General features: G+C 47.2%; 6 protein-coding genes and 1 non-coding gene across 7 annotated transcripts; 3 read left to right on the forward strand and 4 right to left on the reverse strand.

Moving 5' to 3' along the window:
• Positions 1 to 345: 345 nt before the first annotated feature.
• Positions 346 to 2,217, reverse strand: BDV38DRAFT_274439 (putative MFS transporter; the record flags this gene model as incomplete). The annotated part of the gene is made up of 4 exons (XM_032057845.1): positions 346 to 933; positions 1,012 to 1,603; positions 1,689 to 2,000; positions 2,072 to 2,217. The coding sequence occupies 4 exons, from the start codon at positions 2,215 to 2,217 to the stop codon at positions 346 to 348; spliced, it is 1,638 nt and encodes a 545-aa protein (XP_031909287.1).
• Positions 2,218 to 5,869: 3,652 nt separating this feature from the next.
• Positions 5,870 to 7,306, forward strand: BDV38DRAFT_187587 (putative zinc knuckle transcription factor (CnjB)). The gene is made up of 5 exons (XM_032052200.1): positions 5,870 to 6,447; positions 6,503 to 6,563; positions 6,652 to 6,728; positions 6,782 to 6,853; positions 6,909 to 7,306. Exons 1-5 carry the CDS (start codon positions 6,174 to 6,176, stop codon positions 7,097 to 7,099), a joined length of 675 nt encoding a protein of 224 aa, XP_031909288.1. The 5' UTR covers positions 5,870 to 6,173; the 3' UTR covers positions 7,100 to 7,306.
• A 3,463-nt stretch (positions 7,307 to 10,769) lies between these two features.
• On the reverse strand, positions 10,770 to 11,658 carry BDV38DRAFT_187627 (uncharacterized protein). Its single transcript, XM_032052201.1, has one exon. The coding sequence runs from the start codon at positions 11,421 to 11,423 to the stop codon at positions 10,854 to 10,856; it is 570 nt and encodes a 189-aa protein (XP_031909289.1). The 5' UTR covers positions 11,424 to 11,658; the 3' UTR covers positions 10,770 to 10,853.
• An 882-nt stretch (positions 11,659 to 12,540) lies between these two features.
• On the forward strand, positions 12,541 to 14,612 carry BDV38DRAFT_187634 (sugar porter family MFS transporter). Its single transcript, XM_032052202.1, has 4 exons — positions 12,541 to 12,855; positions 12,920 to 13,108; positions 13,162 to 14,101; positions 14,156 to 14,612. Exons 1-4 carry the CDS (start codon positions 12,636 to 12,638, stop codon positions 14,430 to 14,432), a joined length of 1,626 nt encoding a protein of 541 aa, XP_031909290.1. The 5' UTR covers positions 12,541 to 12,635; the 3' UTR covers positions 14,433 to 14,612.
• Positions 14,613 to 15,153: 541 nt separating this feature from the next.
• Positions 15,154 to 17,779, forward strand: BDV38DRAFT_274442 (Zn(II)2Cys6 transcription factor; the record flags this gene model as incomplete). Its single annotated transcript, XM_032057846.1, has 8 exons — positions 15,154 to 15,239; positions 15,317 to 15,348; positions 15,403 to 15,499; positions 15,557 to 15,771; positions 15,838 to 15,926; positions 16,191 to 16,603; positions 16,664 to 16,834; positions 16,897 to 17,779. The coding sequence occupies 8 exons, from the start codon at positions 15,154 to 15,156 to the stop codon at positions 17,777 to 17,779; spliced, it is 1,986 nt and encodes a 661-aa protein (XP_031909291.1).
• Positions 17,780 to 19,347: 1,568 nt separating this feature from the next.
• On the reverse strand, positions 19,348 to 19,419 carry BDV38DRAFT_t204. Its single transcript has one exon. It is a non-coding gene; the product is annotated as a tRNA-Trp (tRNA).
• A 719-nt stretch (positions 19,420 to 20,138) lies between these two features.
• On the reverse strand, positions 20,139 to 21,568 carry BDV38DRAFT_296146 (pyridoxal phosphate-dependent transferase; the record flags this gene model as incomplete). The annotated part of the gene is made up of 7 exons (XM_032062867.1): positions 20,139 to 20,291; positions 20,338 to 20,419; positions 20,470 to 20,632; positions 20,726 to 20,813; positions 20,919 to 21,271; positions 21,347 to 21,363; positions 21,420 to 21,568. 7 exons carry the CDS (start codon positions 21,566 to 21,568, stop codon positions 20,223 to 20,225), a joined length of 921 nt encoding a protein of 306 aa, XP_031909292.1. The 3' UTR covers positions 20,139 to 20,222.
• Positions 21,569 to 21,629: the final 61 nt, after the last annotated feature.

Raw genomic sequence — 21,629 nt, forward strand, 5'->3', positions numbered from 1 at the left:
ATTATTATTATTATTATTATTATTATTATTATTATTATTATTATTACCAAGTTCGTCGTGAAGACACAAGTTATACGTTCACGGAGTTGGGATTTTGTCACGATGTGCTGTATTTTGTATCGTTAGTAAGTATAGTCTAGACTAACTATCTATCTATTAGAATTAACATCATGTTAACGAGATGTAGATATGTAGGTATAAATACATGTATTAGTTTTTGCCAATGGATCATACCAAACGTCAACCCAGCCTGACTATTTAGTCAGGCCAGTAAACCCTGATGAGAAAATGTAACGTACATACTTTATAGTGTTCGTGTATGTACGCAAATTATTGACCGATTAGTTAGTTGTTCCTCTTCTTCTTGAAAAGAGAAAATACACTCGAGCCCAATCCATCGAGACCCCTCTGCTGTGCCTCGCGTCTAGCGGCACCATCCACGATCTTGTCTGGGTCATTCTCATCGCTCTTGCGTCCGTCAATCACCCGGACAAGGATCTGCATCAACACCGCGGCGAGGATACTTCCGCACAGAATGCCGACCATGACTAGATTGCTTTTCCGGAACTTGAGACGGCCGGGCGCCGCGCTGTCCTCGGCCCAGCCGTTGTATAGGGCATATGTCGTTACGATGCTGCCGAGGTTGCCTAGGCCGGAGACGATGGCAGAGGCGGCTGCGACGCCGACTTCGCCGTGGCGGGGTTGGAAGATCTCGGTGGTCCAGGTCATGGTTATGGGGACTGTGGGGCCGAGACCGAAGCCGACGATTAGGAGGCCGCCGTAGCGGGGCCAGGAGTTGGTGTCTGTGCCGGCATAGGTGGTGAGGAGGAGGCCAAGTATTTGGAGAAGGACAGGGACGGAGAAGAAGATGGCGCGGTGGTGGTGGAAGCGGTCTGAGAAGGGGGTTACGAGTAGGATGGCGGCAAGGTCCATCTGTTGAAATATTTTTTGGTTAGTTTTATTGTTATGCGGTTATTATTGGGTTTGTGGTGCTGGTTGGAGGGCACTTACGAGCCAGATTGGGGCGGAGAGGAGACTGAGGTCGATTCCGCTGAGATTGGGGTTTATGGCTTTGATGATTACTGTGGCGTAGCTTTGGACGCCGATACCGACGCCTACTACACCGAAGTACATGATGAGGAGGGGCCACAGGCGCCAATCGAGGAACACGCGGATGAGGTCTTGGAGCGTCCATGCCGAGCGGTGGTATACGCGCTTCAGGTCGTGATAGTGGATTTCAGCGTCCCGGCCGGTCAGCGCAGGTGGACTGCGTGGGAACCACCGTAGGTATTTCTTCTTCGGGGCTTGTTCGCCTGGAGGTGTGGGTCGGTCTGGGAGCCACCAGAGGAGGAGAATGCCGACGGCGATTGTTATGACACCCCATACCAGGAACATCCACTGAAACCCGACGTAGCCTCGGACACCGTCCATCTTTTGGAATCCGGCCGAGACCAGGCCGACAGCTGCGGCGGAAAGCTGTGCTGCTGTGTAGTATTGGCCAATCCGCTTCCCTGTTCGAGACGGAGGGTAAAAGAGGGTCAGGTAGTAGGCCATGCCGGGCCACATGCCCGCGATGACGATACCAAGGAGTAGACGGAGAAGACTAGGTTAAGTTAGTTATCGCATCATGGATAGCCTTAGATGTTGGAACATCAGAGGTAGAGCTCTAAGGAGTGTCGGTGACATACTAGAAACTCCAGGCGGCTTTCATGGCAGTCATGCAGGTGCCAATGATGCCGACAGTGATGACAATGCGACTCATCCAGACATGTGGACTGAGTCTGGACATGATTAGATTCGACGGCAGGTCGAAAAGGACATAGCACACGTAGAATAAGGCGAGAGCGGTCGAGACTTGGTGGTCGTTTACGTGCAAAACATCGAAAATAGTGTGATTGGTATCTATATTCATCGTTTGGGCGAGTGAAACATTGGACCGGACGGCTGCGCAGAGGAAATAAAGAACCCAGAAGGCAGGGATGATGCGAAAATCCAGCTTCCTAGAATTCTGTTAGATGCATCTTTTTTACTTTTTTCTTTTTTACTCCCCGATGAGAGGGAGAGGGCATACCTGTAAATGCGCTCGATGTCGGCAATATCTGGCTCGCTGCCCGATTCCCCATCGTCGCGGCTGTTGCTAAACTGCTCACGGATATCTCCACTATCAGGATGTTTACCCATGTCCTCGGATGGGGGTCGCGATTGAACTAAAGACATGCTGACCTATGATACTGCAATCTGATATGATCCTGCAGCACCAACGACGCCACCCACAAACGAAGTTCTATCTCGGGTTGAGGATAGAATGGGACGCCGTAAAAAAAAAAAAGTTTGGAGGTAAATAGAAATTTAAGCAGCAACAACGAAAGCAGGATTAAAACTCCGCAAATGGTGTCGGGAAACAACCCCGCACGCCGACAAGAAACTTTTTGATTGACTAGACCGGAAAGTTCCCCGAGTGCTTTTCTTGATTCGTTCGCAATCAGCCCTAACAATGAAATTAAAGTGAGAATTATGTTTTTTTTCTTTCCCCCCTTTTTCATTTGCAGTCTGAGATTTGCGGCAGAATGAATATGCAACACACGGATTAACCCGTGAGCTTTCGCATATCCTCGGCTGTGGTGGTGTAGCTCCCATGGCTCATATCGGGCCCCAGAGTCAACTCAATAGTGGATGAAAAAGAGACATACCTAACGAAGAAGACTCATTGTGGGTATTGTTTTTAATTGGTCTGGTTGCTTAATTAAAAAGAGGGGTTCGACGCTGGAAGTGATTGATAGAATTATTATCGATAGCTCAATAGCTTGGATTTGATATGGATTTAATATCCAACTTTAATTTGAACCCGAGGTGCCGATTGTGGGGCAGTAATAGAATACCCGTCTCGTGCTTTGATCGTCTGGTTGCAGGTGGCCTAAGGATATTCAGCAGTGGTGACAATATATCTGGAGTTGAAGTTCAACAGGAATTGAAGAAGAGCAGGTTGAACGAAGCAGTCCCAGAGTAGGGAAAAATGTTCTCGACTCAATCCATCCGATGCTCGGCGGAAAGAAGGGGAAAAAAAGCAGATCCACCAATGAGAAGCTCGGAACGCAGAAGCATAAATCAATCAACCCGAAGTCCAAACGTTAATCGAATTAGAAGAATGTAAATGGCAGAGATTGTGGAGAGGCACGAATATAAGAAGTCGAAAAAAAAAAAAAAAAAAACAAAATGACTCATTCAGATAGCTTCAATCCGATGTCGGGTCCCTTCATTACCCAGCTTTGGCTTCAGTGAGCGCCAAGTGACGACAACGACAAGACGGGGAGATCGGTGAGCCAACCGGTGAACTTTTAAGAAAACTTTTTCTGCAGTTCAAAAGATCAACAATAGTCTCAAAAGCCGTTGTTTGTCTGAGAAGCTATTAAGTAATTCTCCGAACTTAATGGTCCATTCGAGGCATGATCGTTTCACATGGATGAAGCCCTGCACCAGGCGGTTGTACTTCCCATCTGCTACTTTTGATACCTGATCCATCCACTGTACAATGCTTGCTTTCCTGGTATAGTTCGCCTTCATGGCGACCTTTGGAGCTTGGTAGCACTACTGCCAACTGTAGCTCACGAGGTACTGCTGAAAGTAAAGTCAACTAACAGTCAGCATGAGTCAAGTCCGGTTCATGGCTTCTGGATAGCAAGATCGTCCTTGTATCAACCAAGCACGGGTGCATTCGTGTATTCCTTATCAAATAATTATCGTCCATGACCGTGCCTCTGAGGAAGGCCATGATACCAATGGAAACTGTTATCAATGTCGTACTTACCAATGTTTAAGATAGTAAATGTTCTCAATTATTGCAGCACCGACCGCCGTTTGTCCTTCAATAGCCTTTATATATTAAGATGACAAAAGCCACCTTCAACTTCACCTCGATGCATGCTTTTGCATTATTTTTGTCAGAGCTATTGGGCTAGTATGATGCCTTTGTTATACAAAGGTGGCGTTCTCGATGAGACTCAGCCTGCTTAGCGCAACTGCGCACGTGTATGAGATCCCTGTTGCTGAGCCTAAGATCTACTTAGAGCGTCGTATAGTAATATTCTCCATGGGAAAGCCGCAAAGTATACTTGCATCTGCCCAGTTGTTACCGGTCTCTTCTTTGATCTCTTCACCGAGCACAATAGGAACACTATACAAAACAAGCAGGTGCGTTTAGGAAAAGAAGGAGTGCATTAGGGTTGAAGGATTGGATAGACACGCACAAGGTCAGTATATACCAGAGTAGACTGATATCTGAGAGAAATGTACAGCATGGAAGGAGGGCCATAGAAATATTGCCTGGGCGTGTCTCATCCATCTTAAACAGGCATATTGGAATATGGAAATCAAATCAGGTTGACATCAGTACCCACATGCACATATATAACGTTGAAAATGTTGAGGATTTCCATTAAAAAGTATTAAAGAAAGAAGACTATTTGCTCTGCTAGAGAAGCTGGTACTGTGTTAGTTAGGACATGTGACCCAAGTCAAACAGTGAATGATTTCTGTTGTTTGTTGTCGGCTTCTACCCTCTCCCTCTTCTCCCTCTTCTCCCTCTTCTCCCTCTTCTTCCTGTATCCTCTTTCAAACCTCTGTGCTTGATAGCTTCTTCTTCCTTTCTTGGGTGTGCGAAACCTTCTGATACTGCTACCCCACAAAAAGCAACTTTCAGGTGAGTATCCTCCTGAATCTCACACTGTCTCCCATGCTAGTAGACCAAACAACAGACCCTTCACTGCTATGGAGATTCACTCTCCATCTACACACGTATTGTTTACGCATCTCATGATTTTGTTCCATGAAACCCTACTGATATCCTCCACTTATAATCTCAGGCCCTTTAAGGTGATAAGCGTCCACATACGGAAAAGATGGGTGAGTGGAATGCTGATGATGGAGCGGCTGGGTGGGATAATGGCGGTGGTACTGGTAGGTGTTCATGGTCATGAGTGTAATCCTAATCATGCATCATGTCTTTGCCCATTTTCCTGTTTTGCTCAATGCATTGACTCTTTATATTACTCCTCGAGGCTGACATATAGATAGCGGCCTACAATGACGAGAATGCCAACCCATCCGGAAACTTCAAAGATGCTGGCTCTGATGGCGATGCCTGGGAGACTACTTCTGCTGGGAATGAACAGAATGATGACAACAGATGCCGCAAGTAGGTTAGCTTCAATGGCCCTCTTTTCCATTTACTAATGAATGTACAGCTGTGGAAGCGATGGTCATTTTGCACGTAACTGCCCTGAGCCCCGTAAGGGCATGGCCTGCTTCAACTGCGGTGAGGAAGGGTAAGCAACATGACGATTGAAAGGTTCGCTATTGCTAAAATAAGCTGCAGTCACAGCAAAACAGAATGTAGTAAGCCTCGTGTTTTCAAAGGCACTTGCCGCGTCTGCAGCCAGGAAGGCCATCCTGCTGCTCAGTGCCCTGAGAGACCTCCTGATGTGTGCAAGAACTGCAAAATGGAAGGTAAGACAATGACGATTGTTATTTGCACGAGAAAGATTAACCTATGGCTACAAAGGTCATAGAACCATTGATTGTAAGGAGAACCGCAAGTTCGACCTGAACAACATACCAGACAAGCTTCCAGAGGAGGCCTGGGCAGCTATGCAGAAGGCCAGTGAGGAGAGGGATCTTGAGGACTTCCGCGAAGTATGCTTCTCTTCGACATTATTGTTTCTTCTCATATGTTCTAGGAACTTACGGGAAGACAGGCTTTGAAGATCTACTCCAAGGCAATCCCTGATGCGACTTTCGTTGATATTGAAAAGAAGATGCGTCAGGACAGCCTTAATTTTTACCTCATTGCCATGGTTAGTAGTACTCATGGCTCCTACTTTTATCGTTTCTGAGTGCTAATTGCACGTTTGAAAACAGGAAAAGCCCGTTGGTGACTGTATCAGTGTGATCAATCTTCAAGGCAAGCTGGACTGCAAGTATGTCGTTGGGTTTTACTACAGTCCGAAGCCCCAGCGTGCCAATCTCAAAGAGCGTTGGCCTGGGTCTATTGAAGAGAACCTTGAGCGTTTGGAAGATGCCGGTATCCCTTATGATCGAGAAATCCCAAAGTGCTCAAACTGTGGAGGTAATTCATACTCTCGCATCTCTAGGAAGGCAGATAGCTAAAGACTAAAGAAATGGGTCATACTGCGCGTGGCTGCAAGGAGGAGCATGTGATTCATGAGCGTGTTGAAGTGAAGTGTGTCAACTGCAGCGCTGTCGGACACCGTGCCCGTGACTGCACTGAGCCTCGCCGCGATAGATTCGCTTGCCGTAACTGCGGGTACGACCTTTCTCTGTTCGAATGCATGGTTGTGTTGCTGACCGTGTGTAGATCCTCTGAGCATAAAGCAGCCGAATGCCCTAACCCTCGCTCCGCAGAGGGTGTTGAGTGTAAGCGTTGCAATGAAGGTGATACAATTCAGCCCATGTTTAAACATGCCTACATGCTGATATGCACATTCAGTCGGTCATTTTGCGAAGGATTGTCCACAGGCCCCTGCCCCGAGAACCTGTCGTAACTGCGGGTAAGTACGATCCCCACCCCTCCAAGGCCTCACTTCTCTGTCTTTTTCCTTTTTGGCTCTGGCCTATGACGACGATCTAACAGAACAGATCCGAGGATCACATTGCACGAGACTGTGATAAGCCCCGTGACATTTCAACCGTGACTTGCCGTAACTGTGATGAGGGTTAGAATTGATGTTCCATCTCATCTAGGGCCCCAAACTAATACGAGTGTTAGTTGGCCATTTCAGCCGCGATTGTCCGAAGAAGAGGGACTGGTCAAAGGTCAAATGCAACAATTGCGGTCAAAGTAGGTTGATCTACGATAATATTTCTGAACAGCCATGTTAATATCAAGTACTCAGTGGGCCACACTGTCAAGCGCTGCCCTAGTGCCGCAGACAATGATACCGGTATGGGCGACAACCCAGGTTTGGAAAATAATGGCAATCAGAACGCGGCCGCAGATGGCGGGTGGCCTACCGATAGCATCGGGATGGCCGACCATTCGGAGGCTGTGGCTGCCGAAGAAGGCGGATGGAAACCAGGTTGGTAGACGTCCAGCGTGCCGGTCAGAGCATGGCGTGAGTCGGAGTGATCGTTTGAGACGATGTCTGATGTCACCGCACGTGCATGGATCGTCCCCGTGTAGTCTGCTCCAGGATTTCCTCGAGCTTTGTCCATTCTCGGTCTAATTCGGTGCGATTTATGGAGCATTGTAGTAACGCTAAATTCGACCGGCGGGGCCGGGAAGACAAGTCTCTCACACGGACCGGGATACAATCGGGAAAAGGAACCACTTCTGTCTCACGACGGAATGATTCCATTATCTGTTTGCCTCGGGAATTAATGAAGTTTGAATGCACTGCTACAAAAAAATTTCATCTCCATCATTAGTCCTTTGCATTCCGGTACTACTATGTACAGTGTATGCTTTAGTAGCGTAGGGCTATTATGCGGTTCAAGTATGCTTCGTAGGCCATCATTAACTCTGATCGGATGATTGGGAATTCCATAGCCAGGTAAACTTACGCGGAGATAGTGTAAAACCAAACATCGGCCCTTGCCCGAACTTTTGTTTCTGCACCCATCAAAGGAACCGAGTCAGTTCACGAGACACAAATCCCGAAACCGAAAATAGACGTCAGCAACATCCCATTCAATAAACCAGAACCACCATAAATTTGGATAAAAACGACAATACCTCGACAAAGTACCAAGTAGACAGGTAAGAATGAGAAATAAAATAAAAACAACACCTGTAGTCTACGTGTAAAGACAGCCCAACCAATACGACCCAAGACGGGCTGGGCAAGCCGAAAACAAAGCTGGAAGCATCCCTTGCAGTCCGCATTCAGGCATCCCGAGAACATTCTTCGAATCGGGCAGCCAAACAACGTGGGACAAACGTGGTGGTTATGTATGTGTCTATGTAAATATGCAGCATTCTCGTATCTTGCTCCACGGGGATCAGCATCGGAATGTGAGATGCGATGGCTGTGATGTAAGGGGTAAGTGCATGTTGTTAAATGGAGTTGTGAGCTATGTGATGGTGGTGTACAGGTTTGTAGCCATTTGAGTTCTATTTGTGGTTTGAATAGTTTTTATGTGGTCTTGAGTCTGAACTATAGGCGACGTATGTACATACTTGTAACGGCCGGTTCTTGAATGAACTGATTTCATGGACATGTACACTGCGCACTGTATTTGATTAACATCTTCACGGTGGAGGTCGCGGAAATGATCTACAAGATTGCACAGTAGTAATACGAGCTTGTTTTTGTACATTGTTGATATGTTCTGCGGTGTAGCGACAAACATGCAAGGGGTGCTTGTGCTTCTCTTGCCGTTTATCGGGAGTTGATCCGGTATGGTAACCTTGTTGACGGGATGCTTTTTCAGGATGTCCGTCCTTGCTTCCATGAGCCTCTCTCGATTCATACGAGTTGTCTTGTCTGTTGTCCTTCAATCAATCCTTGTTTTGGTATAGTAGATTTATTGTTGACGTTGAATCGTCGTATAGATTACTAGTTCAATCTCTTTATTTAAAGCTGATGAATACCCTTACTTCGCCGATAGACGATACATAGCCCTGAGCATATCATACTACTTCAATTCAAATTTAATGAAACAATCTTCTTTTAACTACTCATTCAACATATCAAGGTACATCGCATCGGCGATTCAGCAACGCTAATATCAAATTGCCTCGGCTTCTTCGGACGCACGCCGGCCATAGGAGACTGGCCCGTGACGGTTCCCCATAATGACCCCAACCCAATTCTCAATCTTCCCCGTCAATTTGAACTTACCCGTCCGCATATGACCGCCACCATCATATTCTATCCCGACAGAATTCATGTACCGACGGCGTAGCAATTGCCTATATAAGTAATTGAGATGCAGAGGTTCGTGCTTCCAAGCCCTGTGCGCATCCCGAACCCAACAACACAGTACACTACAGTTCAAATGTTTTCTCCTAAGCAAAACATACATACTAATGCCAGCCAAGAAGGACCGCGCCAATGGGTACCTCCTTCCTAGTACTTCCCCTTCGTTCAGTCTAGTGGTAACCCACCCACTCACACCATCTGTCACTAGGTAACTATGGGTCAATATATTTTCCGGTTGACACGCTCATTGGATTTAGGAACTCGGTCCGCCCTCTGCACAGTATGTAACATGCAGGTGGTATGAGCTGATTCCGTCTGCTGAGTTGATCCACCCGTTGGGGATAGTTGCAGTTGACCTGGTAGCGAGAATAATGACTTCTTGGCTGCCTGCTCGATAATATTAATTAATGTAGGTATGCATATACGCCCTATCGTGCCGTGTGTGCAATGCATCTAGTTGTATCTGCGATCGGCATGTCAGATTGGATGTGGGCGTTGCGTCAGGCGAGTTACGGATCGTCTTGGAATGGGAATCTGGGAATATCTTCCTCTTTTTCCGTACTACGCGAAATAAAGGAAAACAGGTAAGAAGCATGGATTTGGAGCCCCATGACAGATGAGAATGCCCTGGGGTAACCCCTATGAACCAAACTGCAGGGTGGCCATTGATATGGTTGTCTCGGCTTCCTCACGAATATAATTTCCAGTGTAAGGGTATGGAACGAACGGAAATGCCCGAATAGGTAATCCGAGAGGACGTCTGGAGGTCTGGATGTCAGAAGCATCGTAGAAAAACAGTTCGGACAGAGCCGAACGACTGTGGAGAGGCAGTGCACGTTTCAAGAGGGGCGAAAGCCAGAATGGGGAGAAAACGGGGAAGCGATCCGCAGGTAATAACAACTAACTGGATCCAGGTTGGAGAAGATCTCAGCTGGTTGGCTGAAAGCCTTTCAACGCGAGGTCCATATGGGGCACGCCCAGTGAGGTGCACAAGCCCAACGCCCTTTGGGAACGTGACGGCCGCCTGGCAGAACCTTAGGACAAAACAATGGCGGCTGAAAGAGGAGGCGAACTCTATACGAGATCCGTGGTATCATATTGCCAGTTCAAACCTCGAACCTGGCTTCGGGAATCGTCTACTGAGAGTCATTTTAAGAAATTCTTAGCTTTCTCTGGGCACGGTTATTCACGAGTCTTGACTGTTGCTTGGTGGTACTTGGCTTTGCTAGGATTCTAAATTGATCTCGTCTGGGAAGGGCTTGAGAGCGCGCCGAGACGGGTGGCATCAAACAACAGGCTGTTACCTTTTCATGGCAGCCTTAGGCCGATCCTTCGGTGGTTTAGCCTCTCGGTCATGGCTAGGATCATTCCGGAGAGGGTTTCTCCGGGCCGGGTTGATTTAAAGTTGGGATGCTTTCGGCAGGCTTCGGCCTGTATCACTGGACAAAGAAAAAGGTAAAAACAAAGAAAAGGATAAAAGAGATATACACAACATCTTGTATCTCTTGGTCTTTCTTCAAACTAACGACAAAATAAAATAATAAAATCCCCCAACCAAACATCGCAAATATTCTTCACCGGTGGTTGGCTGATTGCTTTCTTTTGTACGATTCTCTGATTCAATCAGACGACTCCCGTTCATTTCGCCGTGGGAGTGGGGAACTCTTCGTCGGTGCCACCTGATTGGATTGACTGACTTAGCGAGGTAGTACCTACTAGTAGAAGATGCCAGTTTTACCTGACACTCATGATACTACGAGGAAAAGTCGACCAACCTGGATAAGTACTGTACCGCTAGTCGCTGGGACGGAACCCCATCGAACGATAATCTTACGGAATTGCATCCAGGCATCAAACAACCAGGTCCCCTCACCGGATTTGTAAGTAAGGCAGAAGCTTTCGATATTAATAACAAAATTAAATGAAGGATGAACAATAAGCGCCACGGGATCGGTAATATTTGAATAGGCTCGATATCACTGTGGCGGATCGAGGCGTCAGAAGTAAGGGTGAGGGCCGTGAGCTGGCGGATAGGGCCGAGTAGCAGGCCCCTCTTTGCAAAATCCGGAGACTCCAAACTCCCCGGATTCCTAAGTAACCGGCCGAGCAGGTCAAGTGAGGTGAGCGGAGCGATGACGATGGATGGACCCTCTTTTTTCCCACTAAGATACGAATCATGTTCTCTATAGCTCTAGTACTATCTGTGTCTCCTGTTCTCGACCACGCGAGCCGCGCGAAATCTAGTAATACAAAGTACATCAATAGCGGTTGATACGATGCGCGTAGGGCAGGAACCCCGAACCGGAGACGGGATCTAATCCCTCGCACCGCGTAAATAGAGTGAAAGGCAAAAGGAGAAAAGGAGACCAGTGGCGATCTTTTACTACAGCAGCTAAGTATTATGGTGGCCGGAGAATTGAGCCCGCGTATAACCATTGAGCCGAGCTTTATTTTTATCCATGGAAAAAGCAAAAGGAAATGATTCATGTTGGATATCTCGTGCACGGAGGACCCGAAAGAAAGTGTAAGAGGAAATGGAAAAAAGAAAAAGAATTATAGAAACAGGAAAGAGACCATCCCGTCGGATTATCCAAAACAGGTTAGACAGAAAAGCCCACACCAACCTGCAATGCTAACGCCATGACGGCATTGGGCGGAGTGGAGCAGCAAAAAAAGTAGAGTAGCAAATGCGTCGTTTTTACTCTCCGCGTTTCTGTTCACTTATTCGCCCACCCGTTTAGCCCCCGCCGATCGACTCTTTTGTGGAGTGTCGCCCAACGACCACCATCGTCATACTCCAGAATACTTTGCTTCAAACATGAAAGTGATGGTGTGAGAGAAAACCCCGACGTTGGGGCCGTTAAAGGTGCCTGGAAGTCATCCTATGTGGGGATTCGGATCCAGTTCTCTTCCCTTTTGGGGCCTCCGGTTCAACCAATGGAAATGTGGTGTGGAGGATGGAGAGCGACAGTCAAAAGCCTGGAGAGAAAGACGGGGAAATTGGTACTAATGCGAGACTACTACCTCGATCCAGAGAGAGATTGGCACCTGGGTGGAGATTCTCATCCATCGCAATCATTACCGGTAGCCCAATCATGGGACGGATTGTAAGGAGTCTTCGATCGTTTGCGATACCAAAACATGCAACCTTGGACCCCGTTAACCCCAAGGAACCTGTACTTTTTCTTAGTCTGAGGCCATGCGACCCCAATATTGCAGTGGTAAGTATCATTGAATGTTATGTATGTCTGTGCAGTACCGTCTGATGCGTGGAACTTTAAATTCGATTTAGAATTTATGGGATTTCACCCTCATCCTTTTTTATTCTATTTTCTTTTTTTTTTTATAAAAAAAAATAAAAATAAATAAATAAATAAAAAATTAATGAATTTATTATTATTATTATTATGGTTATGAGTATTTAGTCCCAGTAGCCATGCCTTCCCCCAGTCCTTTGCCTCACTTTTATAAACCCCGTTCAACTCCCCTGCTGTCACCATCCTGCTGATCTTCCTTTCTTTTTTATCCCGATTTACTCTTGCGTTAATGCATCCTTCTCTTCCCTTTCTATCCCCTTAGATCTCCCCTTCACTATCGCATGAGACTGGCACTTTCCATCCACGCTCACCCTGAAGCAGTCTCGTCCCGTGTGGGAATCTAGTCCAATTCGTTAGGAGGGCAACAATCACAGGATCCAGGATGGGTCGCAGGTATTTGGGCCTTCAGGGCAACGCCCTGCAAATCGCCATCGGTGTTATTGCTGGTATGGACTTTCTACTATTCGGTTACGATCAGGGTGTCACCGGTGGTCTTTTGACCCTTCAGTCCTTCATCAAATATTTCCCCACCATTGCTACCAGTGGTGAGTACTATGATAGTCTCACCCAGGCCGAACAGAGTACCCAATCTACTCGCCAAGGTAAGTTGCACCTTTTCTATTCCCTGGGGTACGAAGCCGCTGAAGCTAATGAACTGAACCGCAGGTATTGTTGTTGCTGCGTACAACTTAGGATGTTTTGCGGGATCTATCCCGACAATTTGGATTGGGAATTGGCTTGGTCGACGTAAAACTATCTTTCTCGGTTCCTTCATCATGGTCATTGGAGCACTGTTGCAGTGTACCGCGTACCAGCTGCCTCAACTGATCGTTGGACGTCTGGTGACTGGATTCGGTAAGTAGCGGAAGGCACCAGGAGAAAAGTCTCAGCTAATATTGTATTGCTAGGAAACGGCATGAACACATCCACCGTGCCCACCTGGCAGTCTGAGTGCTGCAAATCCAATCATCGTGGTAAGCTGGTCATGATCGAGGGCGCTATGATCACTTGTGGTATTACTATTAGTTACTGGATCGACTTCGGTTTGCTCTTTGCCGACCCCAGTGAGGTCGCCTGGCGTTTCCCACTGGCTTTCCAGATCTTCTTTGCCGCCATCATCCTGGCTTTTGTCATGTTCCTTCCCGAATCTCCCCGCTGGCTTGTGCTTAAGGGCAAGGAGGATGAGGCGAAAGAAGTCCTGGGGGCTTTGTTGGGCGATGGAACCGATCCGACATTCTTGCAGACTGAGTTCACAGCTATCAAGGCGACCGTTTTGGAGATGGCTAAGGGTTCGTTTAAGGATATGTTTACCATGGGCGAAGACCGTCATTTCCACCGCACCGTGCTGGCCTATGTCAACCAGATGTTCCAGCAGATTTCCGGCATCAATTTGATCACATACTATATCCCAGTTGTGTTGGAAGAGCAGATGGGTATGACCCTAATCAACTCTCGATTGATTGCGGCGTGCAATGGAACCGAGTATTTCATCGCCTCTTGGATTGCGGTGTTCACGATCGAAAAATTCGGCCGCCGGACACTGATGCTTTTCGGTGCCGCGGGCATGTCAGTCTCAATGATCATCCTAGCCATCACAGCTAGTCTCAAAACCTCGGAAGCCAACATCGCTTGTATTGTCTTCCTATTTGTGTTCAACACCTTCTTTGCCATCGGCTGGCTGGGAATGACCTGGCTGTATCCTGCCGAGATCGTGCCTTTGAAGATTCGTGCTCCAGCCAACGCCCTGGCGACATCATCGAACTGGATCTTCAACTTCCTCGTCGTTATGATCACCCCTGTTGCTTTCGATAACATTGACTACCAAACCTACATTATCTTCGCCGTTATGTAAGTCTTCCCTGTAGTCTCTGCAGTCAGCTCCTTCGTACTGACCAACCACAGTAACGCATTCATCGTTCCGGTTGTATTCTTCTTCTATCCGGAGACAACCCGTCGGTCGCTGGAAGAAATGGACCGCATCTTCCGAAAGACGAAGAGCATCTTTTCGGTCGTGCGTATTGCGAATGAAGAGCCTCACATGTATGGCAAGCATGGTGAGCTCTTGCATACGCTGGATGATGTGGAGGATGAGGCTGTGCGCCGGGCTAGTGTGCTGAGCCACGCTCATAAGGAGTTGGAAAAGGACAGCTCTGAAAATGACAGCACGAACAAGGCGTGAGCCCAATGCTACTTTTCGGCGTTGATGATACAAAACCCTTTTTTTTTGTCGCTGGCCGGGCTGAATTCTGGAAGGTCAGAAAAGATGCCCTGCACGAATAATATACCCAGCTTTTATTCTGTATTTAGCTTTTTGGTGCTGCTTGTAATACACCTCTGATCTATTGATCATCTACCGATCTCTGTGCGGATCCCCTGGTTCCACTTTGTCCAATCTTAGTCAATAAGGCTAGGTGCACAATTGTCTGCAAGTAACTGGCAGCCCTTCCTGCTTCGTTGGGCTTCTACTAGTAATTTACCCAACAGCCAGCTTCTAGAACATCTGTCACCGAACAGAAGGGGAGTTAGGGCTGAAGACTCAAGAAGTAGGCAGATCTACCCCCGAATTGGAACTGTTCTTTTTGGAAACACCACTAACCCTATCTCGGACTGATTGATACAATCAATCCAATTATAAGACCGGGATTAGCTTTTCGAGCGTTAAAAGAAACCGTCGTGATAGTAGTTGATGTCCGCATTCAGTACTACTAGTAGTAGTAGTACTTCCAAGATGCACATATCGGCGCTAACCCCAAAAGAGTAAAGGACCTTAATTTCCACTGCTTTCCCCACACTATCGTCTTCTCTTCCGCACTCTTCATCAGTGTTATTCCCTTAGCAATGCCTATAGACCACATTGATGCCCTATCTCAGGGTCAGGCTACTAGTACCGTATCAAAGTGATGACAGAGCCTCAGAATAGCAGGCCGATTGGCCGCCGGAGACGACCGAGGGTTCCCGACGCTTTGCGGAAGAGGACCGCACGAGCGTAAGTATTCAGCTAAATTTCGACTAAAAGGCGCACATGCTCTATATGTAAAAGCTAACAATTCACCTTCCTGTTAGATGCAACCCATGCAGATATCACAAAGAGAAATGTATAGACTTCGTTTATTACCTATTTTCTTTGCTACACTTGCTGATTGTTCCAGGTCAGGGCGGGATGCCTTGCTTGCGATGCCAACGGTACAACAGAAACTGTCAGTACAGCCAGGCCCCTGCGCAACCAGCCAGTAATGGCGCCACAAGGTATGGCGAAGCAATAGTTTGTCAGAAAGCTGGTGGATGTCTCAACTTACATTATAGAGCCAGCACCTCCCCACAACGGGACCCAAATAAGGAGCGATGTCTCGAAAGGATAGTGCGCCATTTCATGGGCGATATTTCATTCGAGCAATCAAATCTTCAATTCGTAGCGGATGCTCTGGAGAGGGACCGAGTAAGCTCAAGGAAGCCTTCCACCCTAGCGCCAGGGCCGAGTGAGCTCTATTCCATTCATCCGCTTTCCACCAGTACGATGAGTAAGTCATGGTGGACGTAGCTTTTCTCTCCAGATGCCGAGTATCTTACCTAGACCCCGTGTACAGTCTACTCTGGGGAATTCTCTCATTGGAATTTCTCACGGATGATCCGCCGAAAATTACAAAGTCTGGGAAACGATCCCGACGACAGCACGGTACGGTTCATTTGCTCCATATCCTAATACATTATGTATGCTGACTACCGTATTCAGACTGGAGACTCTCACACGGCTCATGATCCTTTCCGTGCAACTGGTCTTCAGTCTCCTAGTTCAATTGTTGCTTCAGCGAGAAAGTATTTCCCGCCGCGACATATTGCAGAATTCTTGTTGGAAACATTCCTCGAATATACCCAGACGAATTATTACTATTTCGACGAAACAGAATTCCGGCAGAAGTTAGACTACTATTATACCGAGGATCGGTATCTAGATATCAACGACGCTGGCTGGATCTGTACCCTTTTTATGACGTTCGCATCTGGGACTCAGTTCGCTTACATGCATGCCAGCCGACCCCCATACTTGCAGAGTATGTCCGGTGAAGATCACCTACCTGATGATACCATTGGTCTCGCGCTCTATAGATTCTCGTGCCGCCTAATCCCCGATCTTATTACCACCGCCTCTGTCGAAACTGTCCAGGCGTTTTTGTTATTCGGGGTTTATACAATGCCAATTGATACCTCCGGTCTTGCCTACACTTACCTTGGACTTGCCATAAAAATGGCTATCCAGAATGGTATGCACCGTCAGTTTGGAGAGGAAAGTCTAGATGCACGCACGATTGAATTGCGTAATCGTCTTTGGTGGTCTGCGTACGCACTGGATAGGTGAGGGAGAGCACAATAACGCTAGCTGTTATCTCTATTCTAACTGTTTACCATACATAGACGGATCAGCATCCTTCACGGACGCCCAGTCTCCGTGTCCCCAACTGAAATAGACTGTGACATGCCTAAAGACATACCCGAATTGCGTCCCTCGGGCCGAGTCACAAATCTACCCAATCTCACTGCCACTCTCCAGCTGACTGAGCAGCTTGCGAAAGTTGCACCCATCATGTAAGGAACCAATTCTCTAACCAAGTTGTTCCATCTGCTGACCTCTTTTATCGGATATCTAGATCCCGGCTGCGAAATTGTCCTGGGGAGCTACATCAGATCTATCTTAAGCAGCTCCTACATGTACGCGATGAACTCAAGAGCTGGTGGGCCACCCTGCCCGAAGATGTGCACTGCCGGGACCTTGATCCCTCCAAGCCGCTTTTCCGCTATAATGTCCACTTGGAACTGACATACGCTACCATAATCATGTACCTGGGCCGTCCCCTGATTCTTGCCGGCACGCCAAGCTCATTGGCCTCTGCTGAGGGCGGCTCCGACTCAGCCGTAGATACCGGTGCAATGTTGTGTTCTGACTGCGTTCAGGCTGCGCTCCGAATCGTCGAGCTATGTCAATTACTACAGGACACTGTCGGTGTAGCACGAGTTTCGTATACTGAATTTAGCTCCTGCCGTGCGGCGCTCTTGGCTATTATCGCCCAGAGCTTGAATACACGAACGGGGCGGCTGCGTGGAGCACTTACGCAAGGCATGGGTCTGATACGCCGGATGTGTGTTGGCCTTCAGTCAGCTCGTTCAGAAGTGGCAGTTATCGAGGCGCTTGAGCGCGCAGCCCAGCGTCTGGACAACCGAACAGAAAATGAAGACACAGCCTCTGGTGAATCGGGCGTCGGATACAACCAGTTTAGGCGCTGGGCTATGCTATGGCAATCCGAGACCCCTCCATCCAATGTAGGAGACGAATCTGAACACATTGTGCTCGAAAATGCACAATTGCCAACCGGATCTTTTGACGGATTCTTTTCTTCCTTTCCCCAGGAGCTTGGAGCTTTTGCATCTTTTCCAGAAACAGGGATGCAGTTTGGCGAAAACTTGCCAACCATGCTATGGCCTGATGACTTATCACTACCAGCGTTCCCTCCAAACCCGAATGCTCCCATTTGACGGCGGCATATGAGGATAGCATTAGACGTTTGAGATGGCCTACGTCTTTGCTCTGTATGAATCCCTCGCGGCAATCCCTTGTCAAGGTTATATCTCATGTCGTATTCGGCCATATCTATTAGGTCGGTGCCACGTCACGAAGGTGCGACTGATTGGACTATAACTGTCGGGTATATGAGCTCTGTCCCTTGATATCTAACGACACAGAGATACTTATGAAATGGAGGTGAACATGCCAGATGGAGATGACAGACTTTCTTGGGGTAGTAGACCCTTCATTTTCATCTGGAACCAAAATCCTGTGTATTTGACGCCAGCTACCATTAGGCCAAACAAAGGAGCGTGAGAGGTGATATGTATACGTACTACCAGTGCAATCTTGCTAGTCAACATGTCGGTGTCTGCCAACTTTGTAAAGCCCTGGATCCCTAAGAAGGAATCACCCTCGATCCTACTGGTCAATACTAGATTAGTCGACCCAGTCGAGGGAGTTTGGGATATGCGCACAGGTGCTACCATCTTTAGACAGTTTGAGGAGTGCCACTATCAATCCAGCTTGTATGATGAATTAGCCTATGCTAGGACAGGTTAAGAAGGTGTTTTTACGGGTCTTTTGGCGCTTGATAATCCGCTGGAGGATATTACGATGCTTTAGCAGTGGGAGACAGAGACCCTGTCGGTTGTTAAGTATGGAAGGGTGTGCCGTAGCTCCATTGATGGACTACTGGGTTGTTGGATGAGTATAAGAAGTTGTAGATGCTTGTTGGTTTGAGTAACTTTTTTTTTTGGTAGCGTGAGGGTATGCAATCACTTATGGACTGGAATACATCGTTTAGATATGTCAATATATGGACATATACCATTTTTGAATGCTGTGCTATTTACCCTTCAACCCGATATATAGTAGATAGAGATATTTCCAACGACGATTACGCTAGACCTCCGAGTGTAATGGTCTTGACGTGGGTGAACTCATCGATTCCATACTTGCTTCCCTCTCTTCCAAACCCGCTCTCCTTGACACCACCGAATCTGTTTGACTTGGTTAGCAGAAGTTCCACTTGAGTCACCAGATAAAGGTCACTTACGGAGCTACCACATTGTTAATGATATCCATATTAGCACCTACCATCCCAACCTCAAGCGCCTCGGTGACACGGAGAAGATTCAGGTGGAGGGGAATATTCATAAGTATTGAGTCTTTCTATATACGTTACGATCAGGTTGTCTCCAGTTATTGTTGGTGATATTGTTGTTCTTCTCTATATCTTGTTTCATTTGGGAGTATCTATTGTGTTTTTCCGTCTAAGTTTGTTTGCATTGCATCTTCTTTATGTACTTCTGGTATGTACCAGAACAAGGAACTAGGGCTCGGGTGCATGTACCCGGGTTAAAGAGGATGGAGTACGTATTTTCAGGCAGAAATTGCTAGCAACTGTACCTGTCATAGCAAAGTTTTGTAAGGAAAAGATACTGGATAGTACAAACACTGTATGTACAATCTTTAATATCGTCACATAGTAGTAACATAGTTTACAAGGCAGGGCGGGAAAGGGGAAAAAAAGAATTGAGGCACACCCGATTTGAACGGATAACCTTTCGATCTGGAGTCGAACGCGCTACCGTTGCGCCAGCGCCCCAACAGGTTGCTAAACTTGTTTAAGAATATGTATTATATTCTATAGCAAATTAATCTATTTCCATTTCTAGAGCGTAGATACCTGTCGCCTTATACCTCAAGACACCTCACAATATTCTTGGTTTTAGCTGAAGTATAGATAAATACTAGTTAGCTAGAATTAGCTTAGGGTATTATAGCAGGAAGACTGTTTAGATCATTGCACCAAGAAGCGCAGATGGCATCAGATTGCCATTGAATATGCCGGCTATACTCGGATTGAGTGTTCACCAAGTTGCTCGAAGTAGAAATGTGGTTGAGCCTAGTTCTAGGCATTAGGTTTATGATCACAGATCATGCGCATATCTATCATGATCCATCAAGCTCCAATGATAATCTTCTATATTTAAGAAAGCCGACAAAGTCTGAGTGACGGACAACTAGTCAACAGTCTACAGAACTTAGCGAGCAATGCCATACGAACCGTGCTTGCATTTCCCGAGTTGTGCGTAATATAGTATTGGCAGAAAAAGATATACCATCACTAAATCTGGGGGACAGAGTACCTCAAACTAAGAGACTCTCAGAATGCTATATGTGTATGCTCATATAAGCTTATAACCTTCCCAGCTTCGTGAAAGCCTTCTCAAACGCCTCTATCAACGGGGAAATATGCTCTTTTCAGAAGATAAGCACCGGACGCAGTTAATAATTGATACACGGCAGCTTCCAATGTTAATTCCGAGATTGCGCATTTCCTTTAGCAAGGTACTGGAGTCGAGGGTGTCAAGCAAGATAAGTTCCCTTGCCCTTGCCGCGAAGGTTCTATATGAAATCTAGATATCTCGTGGCCGGAGTAGCAAACCTCTCATGAAGAGGTTCACCCACGCGAGCCTGGAAATGTCAGAGCGCGACGTAAAGCTAAGTAAGATGAACTTACTGTCTTTTCTACTAGATTTTCGCTGAGTATCTCGTCAATCACTGCATTACACATGATTACACGCGCAACATCACCCATCCACCTAAAAGATCCATCAGTCAGTTGTCTCGTCCAAACACTATGAAGCCGGACTCAGTCTTACGTATAAATTGCCGGTAAGATCTATCAGGACGAAGAGAGTTGTCACTGAAGAAGTAGCCCGCAGTCTGTGCCTTCTTAGAGAAAGTCACGATATCAGCAGGGGCGGAAAGATTCCAACGCTCATGGCCCCAGAATTTGCCCGTACCACCGAAGCCTGTCTGGGCCTCGTCAACAATCAGTTAAGTTCCACGAGCCTTTGTAATAGCCTGCAAGCCCTAGAAAATCTCCGGCGAGGCATGGTTATCACCACCTTCACTCTGAATTGGCTCAACGATGATCCCAGCCACAGGGCAGTGCCACGAATCAATGACGTGCTCAATCTCGTGCAGACAACGCTCTTATTCGCGACGGTTCTCCCCTTCGTGTTCTTCCAGAGGGTATTTCAGTTGAGGAAAAGAAGCCCGGGGCCACTTGAAAGACGGAATATCAATTTTGTGTACTGGTTTGGAGCAAGTAGTAGACAGACTAGCGAATCCACGGCCGTGGAAAGAGTTCTCGAAGCTGAGGATAGCCAGATCAGGGGATCCGGGAGTTTGGTCCCTCATGGCAGATTCCTGCTCATGCTCGGACCAAGGTGCAACTCCTCTTTGCTTCCGGCGATAGGCCATGAATGCGGCCTTGAAGGCTAGCTCGTTGGCCTCAGACCCCGACTGTGCTGTGAAAACCTGGGTGCATCCGGGTGGAGCCGCGCGCATGGGGCCATCGCGTAACAGATTAAACCACTGCTGAGAGGGGAAGTTGCCAATGGCTGGACGATTAACCAGTGTTGAAATCATTGCTGGTGATTGTGCGGCTTTCACCAGCGTGGGGTTGTTGTATCCCACGAGGATTGAGGCAATCTGAGCGTACACATCGAGCTAGGTGTTACCATCTATGTCGACTAAACTAGGGGGCATAAGTCACAACTGTTCATATGGTTGAGTATCAAAAATTAAACTTACTAGCTTCCAGAGCTTTTGTCATAGTCAATAACCATCTGCGGGGTTCGGGCATCAAAAATGACATCCAGTTTCGACTTAGTAGCATTAGTTAACGGACCGGGAACTGTCGTCTGCATAGAAGGTAAGGATGGCTCGGAAGTGACCGTCATTTTGAGACTTGGAGATACACTAATATGTGTAAAGTGGATGTTTTGCTCGCCCTGATTGAAT

This window comes from Aspergillus pseudotamarii (genome assembly GCF_009193445.1).
Source record: "Aspergillus pseudotamarii strain CBS 117625 unplaced genomic scaffold BDV38scaffold_69, whole genome shotgun sequence".
Taxonomy (NCBI): Eukaryota; Fungi; Ascomycota; class Eurotiomycetes; order Eurotiales; family Aspergillaceae; genus Aspergillus; species Aspergillus pseudotamarii.